Source organism: Chiloscyllium punctatum, chromosome 5 (genome assembly GCF_047496795.1).
Source record: "Chiloscyllium punctatum isolate Juve2018m chromosome 5, sChiPun1.3, whole genome shotgun sequence".
Taxonomy (NCBI): Eukaryota; Metazoa; Chordata; class Chondrichthyes; order Orectolobiformes; family Hemiscylliidae; genus Chiloscyllium; species Chiloscyllium punctatum.
The window spans coordinates 95,555,865-95,576,270 of NC_092743.1; the positions used below are offsets into that span (position 1 = coordinate 95,555,865).

Here is a 20,406-nt window from a genome sequence, read left to right on the forward strand (position 1 = left end):
CTTATCTACCCTATCTATGGCCCTCATAATTTTACACATCTCAATCATACCTCCCCCCCCACACAGCACCCCCCCTCCCCCTTAGCCTCCTCTGCTTAAAGGAAAGCAATCTCATTCTCTCTAATCTCTTCTTATAAGTGAAACTCCCCACCCTAAGCAACGACCTGGTAAATCTCCTCTGCATCATCTTTAGTGCACTGACATCCCTCCTATAATTCCTGATGAAGGGCTTTTGCCTGAAACATCAACTCTCCTGCTCCTCGGATGCTGCCTGACCTGCTGTGTTTTTCCAGCATCACATTCTCGACTCTGATCTCCAGCCTCTGCAGTCCTCACTTTTACCTAGTTATTTTATTCCTCCTATAATGCCAATCCCTCCAGAATTACACCCAATCTAGCTGTGGCCTAACCAATGTTTTCTACAGTTCCACCATAATCTTTCTGCTCTTGAAATGTATGTCTTGGTTAATAAAAGCAGGAATTCCATAGGCTTTCTTAACCGCTAAATCCACCTGTTCCTTTACCTTAAGTGACCTGTGTATGGGCACACCAAGGTTCCTCTGAGCCTCAGTCCATCTCAGAGTCCTACCATTCATCGCGTATTTCTTTGCCTTGTTTGTACTGCCTAAGTGCATCACCTTACAATTAGCTGAGTTGAATTCTATTTGCCACCTATTACCCATCTGACCAGCCATTCATATTATTTTGAGGGTTCCCTCCTCGTTATTTAGCACCCCAAGAACTTTCGTAAATCCCACAAACTTACTGACTGACTCTCTTACATTCAAGTCTACATTGTTTATTTATGCCACAAACATCGAGGACAGCAACTCTAACCCCAGTAGAACCCCAACTGGCCATAGGCATCCAATCACAAAAACATCCTTTGGCCATCATCCTCTGATTCCTGCCACTAAGCCAATTCTGGATCCAATTAGCCAAATTTCCTTAGATTCCATCGTATCTTATCTTCACTATGAAGTAGAAAATTTTCACTCAAGGGTGGACAAACAATACTTCCATATAGAGCTTTCATAACTCTGGGACACCTAAAAGTACTTGCAGCCAATTGGGTACTTTTGAATTATAGTCATGGTAGTATATTGAAAAATGCAGAAGCCATTTTATTTGCAGCAAGGTTCCACAAATAGCAATGAAACAAATGACCAGATAATCCCTTCTTTTTCACGATCTTGAGGGATAAGTACTAGTCAAAATGCCAGGAGCATTTGCCAGTTCTTTGAAAAGCCTCACAGAATTCTTAAAGTTCAACCAAACAAAAATTGTCAAACTGCTAAAAGATCAAAGAATGTAGAGCAGAAAATATTAGAAATGAAAACATGAATGGCTAGGATTGCCAAATCTCACAGAATGTCCAGTCTTCTCTGGGTTTAAAAGATGAAACTGCTAGGCAATAGGAAGTGTTGTGCCTTGTTTATATTATTGCAGGTCAACTGCCTGTCCATTGAAAAAGGAAAGCAACTGCTGGACTGTGGAAATGAAGGTGACTGTTGACAGTCCACTGTTGTGCTATCACACAAATGATCAAGGAATGAGAATGTATATCATCAGTGGATTGTTTGAGTAATTGTAGCTATTGCTGGAAGTAATGATAGTTGCTGAAGCCCTCAAGTTGACCGCTTTGTCGAGTTATTGTGTCATGTTTGTCAGCTGCAGTCTTCAAACAAATTGGACCTATGTATAGTTTACCAATCACGTGTGGATGATTGGTAAGTTTGCATTAAGGAACCCAGAAATACAACTTGGCAGTGGTATTGTAAGTTTGTCGACCACAGAAGGAGCCACAGACAAAATTGTTGCTTTAAAGAGGCTGTGTGTAAGCCTTGGGAGGAAATGTCCCTTAGTAGGTTAATGATCACACAACACCAGGTTATAGTCCAACAGGCTTATTTGGAAGCACTAACTTTCGAAGCGCTGCTCCTTCTTCAGGTAGTTGTGCAGGAGCAGTGCTCCGAAAGCAAGTGTTTTCAAATAAACCTGTTGGACTATAACCTGATGTTGTGTGATTTTTAAGTTTGTCCACCCCAGTTCAACACCGGCATATCCAAATCGTCACAGGATTCATAATCCAGAAACCCAGGCTAATGTTCTGGGGACATGGATTCGAATCCCACTACAGCAGATGGTGAAACTTGAATTCAGCAAAAATCACCCCTTAATAGATAATACTTTCCTCAATGGTGAGTACCTTAACTGGAGGGACAGTTGGATTAATTTAGAGTTGCTGAAAAATGTGTTGCTGGAAAAGCGCAGCAGGTCAGGCAGCATCCAAGGAGTAGGAGAATCGACGTTTCGGGCATGAGCCCTTCGGGCATGAGCCCTAATGCCCGAAACGTCGATTCTCCTGTTCCTTGGATGCTGCCTGACCTGCTGCGCTTTTCCAGCAACACATTTTTGAGCTCTGATCTCCAGCATCTGCAGTCCTCACTTTCTCCTAGTTAATTTAGAGTTGCACTGTGCAGTCAGTTTTGAATTGAGTAGAAAAACTGAAGGACCATTGAGCTGGTCTTGGGTACCATGCCTGTACAAGTGACAAAAAAAAGTGTGAAATTGAAAAACAATGAGTGTAGTCATATGCTGAAATGCAGTTGGAAAAGAAAGAGTTTTTTTAAATGAAACTTCATTGCTGAATCTCTCCACAGTATAGAGGGGTTACAAATACCCTGTGGTTGGGAGTTTGAAAGTTTAGATTATGAAATGAAAGACCCTACCAAAATGTAGGTATTATAAACTAAGGATTGAATTATGCTATTCAGAATTATCTATCACAGAGCAACAATTGCTGAAAATAACTTGTCAGTTTTGAAAGCAAGCAGCTGCATGGAATCAACCTGTCTGAGGAAGACCAGCTAGTCTCTATTAAATGTTAAAATATGCTAGAGCATTAGCTTTGTAAAAAATTGAACTTCAGAATGCACCAGTAGGAGCTGAAGGTTGATAGGTAACTGCCACAAGGATCAACTATGACAAGGCAGGAACTGCAATTTTTGGAAGCTCAAATGTTTGAATGGGTAATGGGGCTAAATGTTGCTTCAATGCTGATCAAAGTCTTCCGAAAGTAGTCTTCTGGAGAAGAGGAATAATTATGATATTGACTCACTGCTAAAAGATGTCAGAAAATAAAGTCATGCCACACAAATCTTATTGAGTTCTTTGAGGAGGTGACAAGACAGGTCGATGAAGGTCGAGCAGTGGATGTGCTGTATATGGACTTCAACAAGGCATTTGATATGGTTCCCCATGGTAGACTCATTCATAAAGTCAGGAAGTATGGGATACAGGAAGATTTGGCTATCTGGATTCAGAATTGGTTGGCTGAGAATGGTAGTAGATGGAAGGTATTCTGCTTGGAGGTCATTGTTGAGTGGGGTCTCGCAGGGTTCTGTTCTTGGGCCTTTGTAGTTTTTATAATTGACTTGGATGTGGAAGTTGAGGGGTGGGTTCGTAAATTTGCAGATGACACAAAAGTTGGAGGTGCTGTTGATAGTATCGAGGGCTGTTGCAGGCTGCAGCGTGACACAGACAGGATGCAGAGCTGAGTTGAGAAATAGCAGATGGAGTTTAACCTGAATAAATGCGAAGTGATGCATTTTGGAAGGTCGAACTCGAATGCTGAATACAGGATTAAAGACAGGATTCTTGGCAGTGTGGAGGAACAGAAGGATCTGGGTGTGCAAGTACATAGATCCCTCAATGTTGCCACCCAAGTGGATGGGGTTGTTAAGAAAGCATATGGTGTTTTGGCTTTCATTAACAGGGGGATCGAGTTTAAGAGGCATGAGGTTTTGCTACAGCTCTACAAGTCTTTGGTGAGACCACAGTTGGAATATTGTGTCCAGTCCTGGTCGCCCTATTATAGAAAAGATACAGAGGTTTTGAAGAGGGTGCAAAGAAGGTTTACCAGGATGCTGCCTGGACTGGAGGGCTTGCCTTACGAAGAGAGATTGAATAAGCTCGGACTTTTCCCTCTGGAGAGAAGTAGGAAGAGAGGAGACCTGATCGAGGTATCAAAGATAATGAGAGGAATAGATAGGGTCAATAGCCAGAGACTTTTCCCCAGGGCAGGATTGACTGGTATGAGGGGTTTTAAGATATTAGGAGAAACGTATAGAGAGGACGTCAGAGAAAGGTTCTTTATGCAGAGAGTTGTGAATGCAAGGAATGCGTTGCCAGCGGTGGTGGCGGAAGCATAGTCATTAGGGACATTAAAGCGACTGCTGGACATGCACTTGGACAGCAGTGAATTGAGGGGTGCGTAGGTTGTTATTGTATTTAACATTAGGATTAAACCTTGGCACAATATTGTGGGCCAAAGGGCCTGTTCTGTGCTGTACTTTTCTATTTTCTATATTCTAAAATAAGAGCCATTTTTACTGGATGAGAGCTAGGTAACTTGTAGGCCAAGACTGCATGGTATCCTGAGTAAGAGGACATCAGAGTTGGCAATGCAGGAACATGATTCTGTTTGCAATCAGGAGGACAATCGGCACTTGTTTACGTTATGTAAACAAGTGCTGATTGTCCTCCTGATTGCAAACAGAATCATGTTCCTGCATTGCCAACTCTGATGTCCTCTTACTCAGGATACCATGCAGTCTTGGCCTACAAGTTACCTAGCTCTCATCCAGTAAAAATGGCTCTTATTTTAGAATATAGAAAATAGAAAAGTACAGCACAGAACAGGCCCTTTGGCCCACAATATTGTGCCAAAGTTTAATCCTAATGTTAATGTTAATCCTAATGTTATGTAAACAAGTATTGTCAGAAGAAACATGTTCTATGGTATTACAACCAAGAAAGGATGTAGTTTTGGAGGTCAGTGCATCTCCAAAACGCTTACAAGCGTACCTTATGCAAGATGGAAAGCCAACTGCATTTGCCTCCAAACATGTTTTGCAACAGCAATCCGACTATTCAAACATGGAGAGTGAGAACTCATTCTGGCATCTCAAGATTCCACATATACCTATTTAGTAGATGATTTGTTATGGAAATTGATGGCAAACAATTGGAAATAATTTGGCATAAGCCACTGATAAGTGTATACCCAGATTACAGTGACTTGAAATAAAGATGAAGAGATATCATCTATGAAATCCATTACAAAGTGGATGGCAAGCTAGTTACTTAGCTGCTCTGGAATGTCATACCTGAAGGTGTCAAGGGAGATTAAAAGGGAGAAATGCATTACAAATGGATTATCCAGAGACCATAGAATCCTTAGAATCTCTACAGTGCAGAAGGAGGCCCTGAGGCCAATATGTCTAACCAACCCTCCAAAGTGCAGTGCATCCAAACTCCATAACCCCACCCTCTTATTCTTATGATGGCTAATCCACCTAGCCTACACATCCATGGACACTATGGGCAGCAGCCGGCAGAAACCCACGCAGGTACGGGAAGAGCGTGCAGACTCCACACTGGTAGATGTCCGAGGTTGGAATCATAACCAGGTTCCTGGCGCCGTGAGGCAGCAGTGCTAACCACTGGTCCACCATGTTTCCCAACCTATCTTTTATGTAAACAGTTTTGCAACCACCCTACTGTGTCTTTTCACTCTCAAGTTATGTGAAGTAAACTTTGAAAAAAAGGGCACGTCACGATAAGAGAAGATGTAAACAATCAAGAGACCAGAATATTAACGAAGAAGTAACCAGCAGACACTTAATTATACATGTGAGTGGTTACAGCTATTACTAGGAGATACTGTGGTTGCTGAATGTTTAGATTATACCCGTTTGTGAGCTATTCTGTAACATGTATATATTATGTATTATACATAAGATATATATTAGATGGAGTCTTGAAATAAATTAAAATTGCTTATAATTTACCCATCTTATGGAGTTAATTAGTGAGTTTGGATGAAGAACCTAGAATCACAACAGACACCAACACTTACTGTGGTTTCCAGTGAGTTCTCCTGGTGTAAAAGCAGGATAGAGTTTGAGAGTCAGTGATCTAACTTTAACTGTGTGGCGTCGTGGATCAGAAAGGAAAAATGAACACAGATTTTGAATGACAAACTTCTAGAGATAAACTCACTTGACTTTGAAATAAAAGCTGTGGCCTTTGCTGTATGATGTCATGAGAACTCAAATGTATAGTGTAGAATAAAGGAACTCACTGGAATTTCTGATCACCAGGCTCAAGTTGAAGAGCATGTGGGGCATTGGTGGGGAAGTGATGTAGTCTATTTTAACTGCTAAGCTACCTGGTTTCAGCTGAGCAGACAGGTTGGAAATCAACTGCATGGTTTAAGAGTTAAAATCATGCTTCACCTACGTTCAGTTGTCATGATCTCTGGACACAATTTTTGCAGCAAAGTGATCTTTTTTGTCAAAGACCTGCTGTTTTTGGCATTGCTACAATGTTCTTGCAATGTGATTGTAATTGAAAACAAGATAGCATAAATAAGGCTGAGGGAAAGCAAGGTAAACTTGAATCTAATCTAACTTAATTGAATCTTGTGTACGCTAAACAATATGAAGCAGGTTCCTGTACACAATAATATTGACCTTATTCTGTCTCATTTGTTCTTCAGAATCGGTATGTCCTACAAGAATCCCTGTAGCTGCACGTGATGAGAAAGGTTTTGAATTAATTGTGGGCTTTAAAATACCACAAAAAGCTCGGGAAATATCTGGATCATTGACAACAGAAGCAGGTTTCTTATTGACATCTCAAACAGACATAACGGAGAACACTAGGTATGGCTTACAATTGAAATGCTAATAAAATGTCGAACCTCATTTTGTCTCAGTTGCCAGTGCTTGGCCCATATCCCTCTCAGCCCTTCCTATTCATACACCCAGCCAGATACCTTAACATATTCTAATTCACAAAATAAATGGTAGGAAAATAAATCAAGTCGATACTGTAACATGTCAAAAGCACATCTAAGGTCAAGGTTTTCGACTGGTGGAGCTAACAAAGGAGATACATTTTGGGCTGTACTTTTCTTTAATGGAATTAACCACAATATTATCTGTATATATGAACTGCTTGATCATGAGGAAGTCCCCACCTTTTCTTTTGTCCTTAGACCTTGCAAATCCAATTTGACCAAAATGTTTGCTTTGAAAGCCAGTAAAATCAGGAGTCCATAATTTTAAAACAACAGCATTTATTTCAGATTAGATTAGTGGTAATTTTGCAGGATTTCTAATGTTAAAATGGAGGCGTTCTCTTGGAAGGCATTATCTGTACAAATAATTAAAAAGAAATTGTGTTATATGTTTCATTTGCTGTAGATTCCATGGGAAGTCCTGAATATTGTGATGAGAGTTAGAAAATGTTCATATAAGGTGCATCCTTTGAAAAGCATTGGTATCTTGCCAAGAAATATTATTCTTAGAATAAAATTTGTAGTGATCTCATACAGGAAATTTAATCACATACTTTTATATCCATTAGTATAATAGTTTAAGCTGAACTGATATAATAAAACTAAATTAAGCATCTACTGGCAAAGTAATTTGTACTAACACTTTGACAGCATTGGCAACAGATAAGGTTAAACAGTTACATCATTTAAGAAAAGATAAATGCAAACTGTATTTTGGATCATGATGTTGCACTTAAGTATAACATTTAGCCAATGTTATGTTTCCTTCTTGATTTGCTTTTTTGGTTGTGTATAAGAAAATCAGGCCGATTATAAAAGAAATGACCAAGTTCTGATTCCTTGTTGTGCCCTACCAGCCCGGTTGAGATATTATCATTGGTAATATTTCCTCAGGAATCATTCGTACTAGAAACAAGTGCTAAATGGTTTATGTTATTGAAATCCAGTACATCAGTCAGAATATTTGATTACTAGATTATCTGGAGCCATTGGTGATGTTTATGCTTGCAACCTTGTAACTTCCTATCTGAACCACAGTTTTGGCTATTTGCATCTTGGTGCTAAATAATGTGTCTGTACATAATTTCACTTCATCATAACATGGCTTTTAGTGTGGCTTGGGAGAAAAGTCATACCCTTTACCAGTATTAACCTGAGTATCTGGGTTCTGTAGACAATTAGAGAGTTTCTGTGTAAAATACACCTTCCCTTTTATTGATTAAAAATTGGAAATGGTAAAATTAGTTTTGAGTGGATTTGCACCCCACCGAGTTTCCGTCTTCATTACCCTTTTTGCAATGCTCTTCAAGACCTCCCCAACCACCACATTGTTTAGAATAGATAGTGAAGGTGGGGTTAGAAGTCACCCCAAATCGAGCTAGATACCAGTATTTCTTTAGAAGAAGTTCTTTGGAAATACGCCATTGAGACATTTGGTGGGCATGGTGATGATATATTTCTTTAAATGAGATCTTGGAAGACCCTCTCCAAGGGCATTGTGGGTTAACCTACAACATATAGACTGCAGCGGTTCAAGAAGGAAGCTCACCACCACCTTCTCCAGGACAGCAAGAGTCAGGCAATAAAATGCTGGGCAACCAGTGATGTCCATATCCCATGAGGAAATAAAAAAAGAATTTGTTAGATTACTGAGATAAGAAGTAATCTCCAGTTACAGATGACAAGTTGCTCATTAATTGTAATTTGCGATGATTCATTGTGTAACTAATGCTGAATAGATTGTCTCCACTGGTTGGAGAGGGATTTCTCAGTTTTTCTTTCTAAATTGACAAAAGATTATGTTTTCTTTGTTTCTCACATGGAATAGCATGGAAAACAGTTGGGTAAATGGTGCATGAGAATGGTCCTTAACTCAATAGGGTAGAGTTGATTTTTTTTTCCTGTCCTTTCCTTTTATTAATATGTATCCTCCCACTAGCTTAGGAACCTTTTAAGTGTTAAACTTTTTTCTGAATTGACATTTTGATACCAGCACTACAAATTTTCCCTTCAAGATAACAGTGTGTCAGTGCTGTTCCTGTTGCATGTATACAAATGGTACACCAAGTTCAGAGGAGTGGCAGATGCCCAGTTAAGCGCAAGTATCCATGGTTGCTTTATAAGTTATCCTGCCCCACAATGTCTCCTTCACCATTGAAAATCATTGAACAAATTGATATTGTTTTATTGGTAGACAATATACGAATTAAACAAGCCACAGACTGTTATGTCCTGTCCATTTTTACTTAAATACCCTCTGTCTCCTCTCCTATGTGTTAGGTTCCATTGGGTAGTTTCTCTGACTCTGAAATTAACTATCACAAATATCAATCTTTGTAGTTCAAAACATGCTTTTTCTTTGTCACATTTCTGACTCCAATATTCTGTTGTTTATTTCTCTTTCACCACTTAATTATCTGCACCCAAACCTAAGGTCAAATTCAGAATGTTCTCTGATGACTGCACAATGCTCAGTGCCATTCACCAGTTCTCAGTTACTGCCCATATCCACATGTAGCAATACCTGGGCAGCAAGCAGACTTGGGCTGATAAGTGGCAAGTATACATCCATGCCACATAAATTCCAGACTGCGACCATCTCAAAGCCTGTCCATCACCAACAAGGCATAAGTCAGGAGTATGATGGAATACTTCCCATTTGCCTGAATGAGTGCAGTTCCAAAACATTCAAGAAGCTCAACGTATATCCAGGACAAAGCAGACTGCTTGATTAGCACCATATCCACCACTTTCAACATTCAATCCTTTTACCACTGACAGACAGAGCTAGAAATTTGTACCATCTACAGCATCCACTGTAGCAACTCACCCAGGATCTTCCAAACCTCAGCAGGGATGGCAATGTCATCACCTGCAAGTTTCTCTCTAATCCACACACTGTCTTGGCTTGGAACTACATTTCTGCTTCTTCGCTGTCACTGGATCAAAACTCTGGAACTCCTCAGCAGCGCTGTGGGTGTACCTACATCATATTAATTGTAGCAGTTCAAGAAAGCTGCTCATCACCACCTTTTCAAGAGCAACTGTGATGGACAATAAATGCTGGCCAAGCCAGTGACATCCAGACCCCAGGCGTTAGAGAAAAAAATTGACATTAAGCTCAGCTATTCCTTCTCCGAAGTTATTCTGTAAATTTCAAAATCCTTTATTCTAATTGGCGAAGGCCATGTTCGCCTTCAATGTTTGCCATGTTCACCAGGTCCCAGAAGTCCTAATTCCCTCACTGCAATGCTATTAACATAAATATCCACCAGCTTGCCGTTCAAATAAAATAATAAAAACCTAAATGTGTAAAGGCAAGTCTAACTTATGATTGGCGTTTTGCCACAGCAGATTTATGATCGCAGTGTTTCCAAGTAAAGTCGAAGGAAGATTTAAAGAATGCATTTCTATAACAGAAAAACTTTGATAAAGTGGCAGGTACCCATGAAAAATACAGACTTATAATTATGAAATCAGAGCCTACATCCACCTCTGTTTGTATGAGTAATTGAATGTTTGTTTGCAAAATGTAATGTTTATATACTTTCAGAGACATATTTCCAGAAGGCTTGCCTCCTTCTTATGTATTTGTTGCTACACTACGTTTGCAAAGTCCAGCTAACAAACAGAGATTTGACTTATGGCGAATCTTATCTAAAGAAGGAATTATTCAAGCAGCTGTCACAATTGATGGTGAACAACAGGCTGTGTTCTTTACCACTACAAGTCTGGTCAATGAAATCCAGACAGTGACTTTTAAAGATGGTAAACTACAGGTCAGTGTGCTTGTTATTATATTTTTCTTCGAATTCATGATCAATGGAATAGGCTGAGTAAATTCTATAAACTGATCAATTGTATCTTTTTTTCAGTTTTGGAGTTTGAATGCTTATCTGGATTAATTTGGAGATTAATTAACGGGTAGTCTTAACCTACTTGTTAAAGCCCCTCACCTATGTTCAGTTCCATTGGTGGTGAATATTGATTGAGATAGCTAATGGGGTACCACCTCTTTAGGAATATGCCCAAGGTTGACCTTCTATCCCTTAAGTATTTGAAAATTTTAAGATGTATTATTGCCACTACTTCAATTTAAAAAGATTTTTTTAATCATATTTACAGATATATATTAGCATATATTAAATCAATGGCCACATAGAGTCATAGAGATGTACAGGACAGAAACAGACCCTTCGGTCCAAGTCGTCGATGCCGACCAGATATCCCAACCTAATCTAGTCCCATTTACCAGCACTTGGCCCATATCCCTCTAAATTCTTCCTATTCAAGATGCCTTTTAAATGTTGCAAATGTACCAGCCTCATGCTTTGTTTAGTTTCATTTAGTGACATTGTAGGCCTTACCCAGCTGCCTGAATATTCCTGATATCACTCCAAATGGAAGAACTAGAAGGTGCTAATCCTGTGCTTGATGGAAGCTAGTGGCTTTACCTTGCCTGTTCCTTTTTGATGCAATGATGTTCAGATCAACTTGTTCCAAAGGAAAGCAAGGGTTATAATTTTTAGAACCTCTTCCACATTTTCTGGTATATTGTACTATCTACTCATACAGGTCTCGCTGTTGTCTTAAGTGAAAAGAGTAACATATGTTTAATCTACAGTCTGATTTGTGTGTTGTATTCTGCACAGTGGCTTTGTCTGTAAAGACATTTTAATATATGAATATGTCAAGACTTTTGATTGTAATTTGGAGCATGAATATTTGTTTGTTGGAATATGGGAACGAATGATTAACAATGAAAGAGCGTTAAAGCTGTCTGAGTCTTTTGTATAACTATCAGTGCACTGACAATATTTATGTGGCTACTTTTAACTGCAATAATTTTATATTTTTGCAATGCTCCTTATTTTCCCAATTTCCACTCACTTGTCAACAAGGTTTTAGCACAAGGCCCAATATGGATCAAGAACTTCAGCTGAGTCGTAAGCTATGACAGTTACAGGGATGTTGTTCCAACTGCATGTTATAAGGGCATTCAGTGTATCACACCCATTTGTTTTCTAGCTTTGTCAATGCCATTGCATTGTCAAGGATTAATTCATGTATTGGGCTAATGCAGTTTGTTTTAAATATCACTCAGCCTAATTGATCAAGTATCAAGTTTCTATGTGAGTGTATTTGATGTTGCATCATAGAGATAAATAGAATGCTGTTGCCCTTCATTTGATGTGCATTGATGTACCAACTACAACTGCGCATTATTTGACATCATTTAAGTTATAGTGAATTTTGACATTTTAATGTATTGTTTAATAATACTGTTGCATTGAGTTTTTCTTTGCATCTCCCCTGGTTACCTGAGTTGGAGTATGGGCTATGGCTGGGTGCCCAAAGAGGGAAAATGTTCCATTCACCAGCTTGATGTCCTTTTCTCTAACCCATCCACCCTCAGATAATATCAATAATGGACCATTTCAGCTGTGAAAAGAAACAGTGGAATAGCTTCCAAGTTTTTGACTAAAACTAAACATACTGTGAGGAAAATGTGAAAATACAGACTTGTGTATTTTGGCATCAAGAAAATAAGAATGTATCTTAAAATATAGTGGTGAAAAATTTTTTTTTGACAATATTATTTATTTCAAGATTAATTTGTCAATTAAGATAAAGTGATGTTTATACACTTGCACATTGGCTGAAGTGTCTGCCCTTTCACACTGTTTGGGGCCTCACAGCTTCAGGCAGACAGATGGCAGCTGCCAGGGTCATCCAGACTAGGGACCATCAGGGTCATGGCCTACCCTCATGATAGCTGACAGTAACAGGGTAACACTTGTTCAACAGCTGGGTCAAAATGAGAAACTCAAGGTTAGTCATGAGCAATATGGAGATGCTCAGCAGATCTGCCAGCAACTGTAAAGAGAAATCAGATTTAATGTTTCGGGTCTGATGACCCTTCCTCAAAACTGATGTTAATGAGGAAAATGTCAGTTTTTATGCAGAAGATAGAGTAGTGGCTGGCGGTAAGGAGTAAACAATAGTTTGGAATAGATCCCAAAGGGAGTGAAGAGCAGTTGGACAGACAAAGGAGTGGATAACAATCTGGCTAGGAGGGTGAATAGCTACTAATGGAGACTTTTAGTGGCTAACAATGGGTTGCTTGTAATAGCAGCCTTCTCCGCCTCCGCCGTATCTGCTCCCAGGAGGACCAGTTCCACCATAGGACACACCAGATGGCCTCCTTCTTTAGAGACCGCAATTTCCCTTCCCACGTGGTTAAAGATGCCCTCCAATGCATCTCGTCCACATCCCGCACCTCCGCCCTCAGACCCCACCCCTCCAACCGTAACAAGGACAGAACGCCCCTGGTGCTCACCTTCCACCCTACAAACCTTCGCATCAACCAAATCATCCACCGACATTTCCGCCACCTCCAAAAAGACCCCACCACCAGGGATATATTTCCCTCCCCACCCCTTTCCGCCTTCCGCAAAGACCGTTCCCTCCGTGACTACCTGGTCAGGTCCACACCCCCCTACGACCCACCCTCCCATTCTGGCACTTTCCCCTGCCACCGCAGGAACTGTAAAACCTGTGCCCACACCTCCTCCCTCACCTCTATCCAAGGCCCTAAAGGAGCCTTCCACATCCATCAAAGTTTCACCTGCACATCCACCAATATCATTTATTGTATCCGTTGCTCCCGATGCGGTCTCCTCTACATTGGGGAGACTGGGCGCCTCCTAGCAGAGCGCTTTAGGGAACATCTCTGAGACACCTGCACCAATCAACCAAACCGCCCCGTGGCCCAACATTTCAACTCCCCCTCCCACTCTGCCGAGGACATGGAGGTCCTGGGCCTCCTTCACCGCCGCTCCCTCACCACCAGACGCCTGGAGGAAGAACGCCTCATCTTCCGCCTCGGAACACTTCAACCCCAGGGCATCAATGTGGACTTCAACAGCTTCCTCATTTCCCCTTCCCCCACCTCATCCTAGTTTCAAACTTCCAGCTCAGTTACTGCCTCCTTGACTTGTCCGACTGCCTATCTTCTTTTCCACCTATCCACTCCACCCTCTCCTCCTTGACCTATCACCTTCATCTCCTCCCCCACTCACCCATTGTACTCTATGCTACTCTCTCCCCACCCCCACCCTCCTCTAGCTTATCTCTCCATGCTTCAGGCTCACTGCCTTTATTCCTGATGAAGGGCTTTTGCCCGAAACGTTGATTTCGCTGCTCGTTGGATGCTGCCTGAACTGCTGTGCTCTTCCAGCACCACTAATCCAGTATTTGATTTTCAGCATCTGCAGTCATTGTTTTTACCTATGTGATAACAAGGCCTAGTGTGTAGGGGTGGGAGCTAAGACGTAGCAGAGTTCAAGCTCTAAAATTATTTAACTCGATATTAAGTCCAGAGGGCTGCAGGGTCCCCACACGGAAAATGAGGTGGTGTTCTTCTAGTTTATGCTGGGCTTCGCTGGAGCACTGCAGCAAACCTGAGACAGAGATATTGGCCATGAAACAGGGTGTTGGAGTGGCAGGCAACTGGAAGGTCAGGGTCATTTTTGCAGACAGAATGAAGGTGTTCTGTGAAGTGTGCACCTAGTCTATGCTTCATTTCCTCAGTGTAGAGGAGTCCACATTGTGAGCAGCAGATGCTGTCGACTAGATTGTGTGAAATGCAGGTAAAGCACTACTTCATCTGGAAGATATGTTTGGGCCATTAGATACTGAGGAGAGGGGAGTAAATGGGCAAGTGTTACAGCTTTTATGATTGCAGGGAAAAGTGCTGTGAGTTGGGGGGGGGGGGGGGGGGAGGTTGGTGGGTGTAGGTGTGAAGGAACAGTGGACTAGGGTGTCCTGGAGGGACAATTCTCTATGGAAAGTGGACAAGGGAGGGGAGGGCATATCGTGGAGGTGGCGGAAGTGGCAGCTAATGATATTCTGGATGTGGATGCTGGTAAGGACAAGGGGAACTCACTGTTGTGGGTGGGAAGAGAGGGGATGAGGGCTGAAGCACGGGAGATCAGTCAGACCCGGCTGGTGACTCTGTTGACAACAGTGCTGGGGAATTCTCAGTTGAGGAAGAAGGTGGACATTTCGGAGGCTCCCTTGTTGAAATTGGCATCATCATATGTGACAGAGATAGAGGAATTGGGAGAATGGAATAGAGTTTTTATAGGAAGTTGAGTGTGAAGATGTATAGCCCAGGTTACTGTGGGAATCGGTGGATTTAAAGTGGATATTAGTGGCCAGTCTATCGTCCAAAATGGGAACAGAGATGTCGAAGAAGGGAGGGGCGGAGTCAGAGTTGAACCAGGTGAAAGTGAGGCAGAGTGGAAATTGGAAGTGAAATCGATAAACCTTTCCAATTCTGGATGAGTGAGGGAAGCAGCACCGGTGATAGCATCAATATATCAAAGAAAGAGTTGTGGATGGGTGTCAGAATAGGACTGGAACAAGGAATGTTCCATGTACCCCACAAAGAGACAGGCATAACAGGGCCTATGCAGATGCCCATAACTACCCCCTGACCTGAAGAAAATGGGAGGAGTTAAATGAGAAGTTGTTTAGGGTGAGGAGGAACCCTGCCAACCAGAGGACGGTGGTGGTGGGTTGGAATGGTTCAGGTCTTTGCTCCAGGAAGAAGCAGAGCTTCCAGTTGCCTGACACTTCAGCACACCACCCTATTGCGTGGTCAACATCTGTGTCTCAGGCTTGCTGCGATGCTCCAGTGAAGCTCAGCTGGAAGCTGGAAGAACAACACCTCGTTTTCTGCCCGGAGACTTGGCGGCCTTCTGGACTCAATATCAAGTTCAATAACTTCAGAGCTTGAACTCTGCTATGTCCTAGCTCCCATCCAAACACACCAGGCCTTGTGATCATATTGTTTGCTATTACACACAACCCATTTGTTAGCCACTAACAGGTTTCATTCACCCTCCCAGCCAGATCATTATCCACTCCTTTGTCTGTCCAACTGCTCTTCTTTCTCTCTTTGGGCTCTATACCTATCTATTGTTTACTCTTTACCCCCCCCCCCCCTCCCCCAACCCTACCTTCTGCATAAAAACTGACATTTCCTAGCTGCCATCAGTTCTGACGAAGAGTCACTGGACCTGAAATTGTTAACTCTGATTTCTCTTCACAGATGCTGCCAGACCTGCTAGGCTTTTCTATTAATTTCAGTTTTTGTTTCTGATTGACAGCATTGACAAATTTTTAGTTGGCAATATGTAGTTGTCTGCTTTGTGTGTGGGTGTTGGTCAGATGTATTTGTTATTTTCACTGGGTACTGTGTGATGTGAGCACTGGGAGGATGGCTATGGGGCTGCAATACAATGGTCTTTCTGAGCCTCAGATGCCATTAAAGCAGATTGTGTAATGTCAGTGACTGCAGAAAGTGTACTGAGGGTTTAGCAAAGTCCCTAGATGTCACTTCTTAATGATGTTTCATGAGTCCTGAGACATCCTGTTGGAAGTACCTTGGGTTCAGGGTTTTCCTTCTCTTCCCAGCATTGAGATCCCTGCTGCTTTGTTTACTGTTCCACTGTGGCTCCATAGGGTTCTCATCTGAATTGCTCATGGACTCATACTCTGATATTTAATGGTGTCCCTTCCATTCTCCTCAACCTGAGGAAGAACAAGACTGTGCAGAGCACAGCAGAAGAGAATAGTCAATGAAAGTCAATCCAGAGGATATCAGAGAGCCACCAGAACAGCCCAAGGGAAGAACCAAATCTTCAGTAGAACAATCATTTATTTGACAGTGACCGTTTTGAAGACAGGGTTTGTACTATAACTATCCTCAGCATAGGTTCATGAACGTCTGACTGGTGACATCAGCCACCTCTGCACCATCTCTCGATTCTCTGAGTGTTGGCAATCTTTACAAAAAATGTCTTTGAGGCTGCTCCTTTATTCCGGGCTGCCATTTCTCTTTCCTTATCTTACAATAAGGTTCTCTTGCTCTTTTCAATACTGTATTACTCTTCATTTTGTTATGACCAGGTGAATCAGCTCCCATTTTTTAACCTGCTAGGTCAGCGGCAGAAATATTTACCATGCAGCTACGTCACATTTCATTTAAAGCAAAATTCATCAGATCAGAATTAAGGAGCCAATTACAGGATTTTTTGGGTGAAAGAAAGAGGAGTTTTATTACTTACTAACCTCAAGAAAAATAATAAAACATGATGGAAGATATAGGTCCGACTACCTGGTTTCAGTCATTTTCATGACATTAATTTCAGATCTGGTTTATTGATGTTTTCATAAGCTTGCCTCTTCCTAGTCAGGTGATCAGTGCAGCCATTTTAAGTCATTGTTTGTTTATTTTGTAAATCCAATTTTGGTGACTTGAATGTCTTTGTATTAAAATCAGATGACGGTAGTTAAAAGCAACAGGTCATTTTAACCTTTCATGTAAAATTTCCACGTATGTGTTAATGCGCGTAACTCACCTTCCATTTCTGCGCTTTCTTCTATTCTGTTTTTCCACTTTCCTCTGGTCTGTTGATGTCAGAGTAATCAGTTACATCGCCATCATTAACACATTATTGTATTTGTTTATATATTATACTTCCCATTATACTACAACACAGTCCACATTTCTTTCTTATTTGGCTTGTATAATTCTAGCAATTAGTTTATAATTCTATCAAGAAAATGCAAATCTGCCCTGCTTGAAGTGCCCTTCTCAAAACGTCGACTTTCCTACTGCTCTGATGCTACTTGACCTGCTGTGCTTTTTCCAGCTCCGCATTTTATCGATTCTGACTTTCTGACATCTGCAGTCCTCACTACCTTCAAGGTTATAATTATGTATACTGCCATTCTTATCATTAACATCATTATTGCCACCCCTACCCTCCACAAAGTCTATCTCACAGTCAATATGATTTTGAACTCTTGAGTAGTCGCCCCGCTCTGATTTGCTTAATTTCCACATGAGGATAATTCTCCAGAATTCCTACAATTGTTGTACCATTCTGTAATGGTATTAGATTAGATTCGCTACAGAGTGGAAACAGGCCCTTTGGGCCATCAAGTCCACACCAACACTCTGAAGAGTAACCCAGCCAGACCCATTTCCCTCTGACTAATGCACCTATCACTATGGACAATTTAGCATGGCCAATTCACCTAACCTGCACATCTTTGGGTTGTGGGAGGAAACCCATGCAGACACTGGGAGAATGTGCAAACTCCACACAGACAGTCACCCGAGGCTGGAATTGAACCTGGATCCCGAGTGCTGTGAGGCAGCAGTGCTAACCACTGTGCTACCGTGCCACCCCAAGATGCAGTACAATCGTCTCTCTCATTCATCCTGTAGTAATGATACACGGTCTCATTTCTGGGCTTAAGTAAGATGCATTCACATTTCTGCTGAACATTTTTTCAGGTGTATTGACTATGTATGGTCTCAGTTAATCTGCGCCCCTTAGAAATGTCTAATTCTCTGTCCCTTAATCAGATTTTTTGACTTGCTGTCAAAATTAACAGATTTTTTTAACCTGTTTTATACCAATTCTACTGCTTTCTTCTGTATTTGTCTACCTCCTTGATCTTTGAACGGTCATGAAACGTTATGTTCAAACAGAGATTACACCTCCACGGTGGTTTTTCTGTTTTTAATCTTTCTTCCAGAAGCAGTTCTGCTGGTGAATTTTGTCTAATCAGTTGCTGAATAATGCTGATGTCCAGTCTGCATTATTGGACATGAGTAACTTTCTGGCCTTGACCACCCTCTCTGCTTCTCTGTATGACTGAGGATGTCATGAAGAACTTGTAACCTGTTTGTAACCTGCATCTGTAGTGAACTGTCTAAATTAAATTCCTTGTTCACAAATCTAGGACTGTTATACAAAACTATTAAACTTTGTGTTGCAAAGCATCCTTAAAGTGCTATGATCACCAACTCTGCTGTATTTATATGAAGTCTTGAATTATCTTGAATAGTAATCTTGAATAGGATTAAAGGTGTCTTCCCTTTGAAGTCAAATAAATATATTATTAGATTAATGGCAATGTCTTTCTGAATCACGATTTTTTACTGAACCATACTGACCTGGGCAAATGATTAATTTTGTTCCCCTTTCTTCACTCAAAATAATGCAAATAATTGTTGTCCAGAGTCTTCCCATTTTGCTGCAAAGTCTGCAAATTGTTCAGAAGTATTGATCTGTACTTTGGAATCTTTCCACTTTTTCTCTCATGCCTCATAGACTGTGACCTGCCTAAAATCCTGCAGGTTTGAAGTATCCCATGCTGGCATCAAAGTTTAACATGCTTGTGCCACTACAATCAAACTTTAGGTGGTCATTATCTTCAGAGCACAATTTTACTATCTTGTGTTTCTCTGGGAATTGGATGTCTACTACCCATCCACTCTCTTTCCTTTTTTTAACTAGATTGCCATTATCCTTGGTCTCTAGCATCCTAGTACACTCCTATGTGCAAGTAAGGCTTTTTCACTCTCTCCTACACTGTGACACTCTTTAGTTACATCTAAATATGTGCGTATTACTGAATACACCTCTCCAGAATAGTGTATATTCCAGCTCCTTTCATGCTTCTGTCTGGTCTGTTCTTCTCATCTACTCTGCTAACATCAGAGTCGTATCACAGAAAATGCTGAATGCAGGATTCTGAAGAAGAACCAGACTGGGCTTGAAACAGTATTTCTGTATCTCATCCACAGATGCTGGCAGATCTGCTGAGTTTCTCCAGCATCTTTCTTTGTTTGTTGTCGTTCTCCAACATCCACAGCATTTTATTTTTATTTTGTCAGGCTTATATCACTAGTTCTGCATCATCCTTAGCAGATTCATATCCCCTTTCAAGCAATGACTGTGCTTGAAATGAGCAGCTTCCTCCTACACTGTGTCCCTATAGTATCACATTAATTTGAACACTCTTGATAGGTTCATGATTCCCCGCTGGCCCTGTCTCCCTCACAACCCTTGCTGGCCTCCACTGTCTTTAGGCCACACTTGATGGCAGGCATGTTGCTGCTGACTGAGCCAGCTCCCTCCTCTCCCTCCTTGTCCTATCCTCCTCCTCAGATGAGGTGCTTCCACCAGTAAGCACAACCCTCATTTAGCTGAAAGAGGATTTGGGAGCTAAAGTCAAAGTTCTTCACAGTTGACTCTGACAGTAGTTTCCTTGAAAACTAATGACTGGGACAAATGACAGCACAGATTTGATTTGATTTATTATTGTTGCATGTACTGAGTTAAAATGAAAAGGTTAGTTTTGTGTGCTAAACAGACATATCATACTTTATATAAGTACAACAGGATAATAGAACAGAATGCAGAATATAGTGATACAGCTACAAGAAGGTGCAGAGAAAGGTCAACTCTAATGTATGAGAGGTACATTCATAAGTCTGATAACAGTGGGGAAGAAGCTGTTATTAAATCTAGTACGTGTTTTCAAACTTTTGTATCTTCTGACTGATGGAAGAGGGTTGAAGAGAGTATAACATGGTTGGGAGAGGTTTTTGATTATGTTGGCTGCTTCCCTGAGGTAGCGAGAAGTATAGATGGAATCAATGGAAAGAA

The 20,406-nt window shown here is 41.1% G+C and overlaps 1 protein-coding gene across 1 annotated transcript in view; it reads left to right on the forward strand.

The window, feature by feature from the left end:
- LOC140476800 (uncharacterized) overlaps positions 1–20,406 on the forward strand; it is a 180,227-nt gene that overhangs the window by 30,056 nt on the left and 129,765 nt on the right. Inside the window, exons 4-5 of the mRNA XM_072569595.1 lie at positions 6,566–6,731; positions 10,422–10,647. Coding sequence (XP_072425696.1) covers positions 6,566–6,731; positions 10,422–10,647 — 392 coding nt within the window. The remainder of the gene's footprint in view (positions 1–6,565; positions 6,732–10,421; positions 10,648–20,406) is intronic.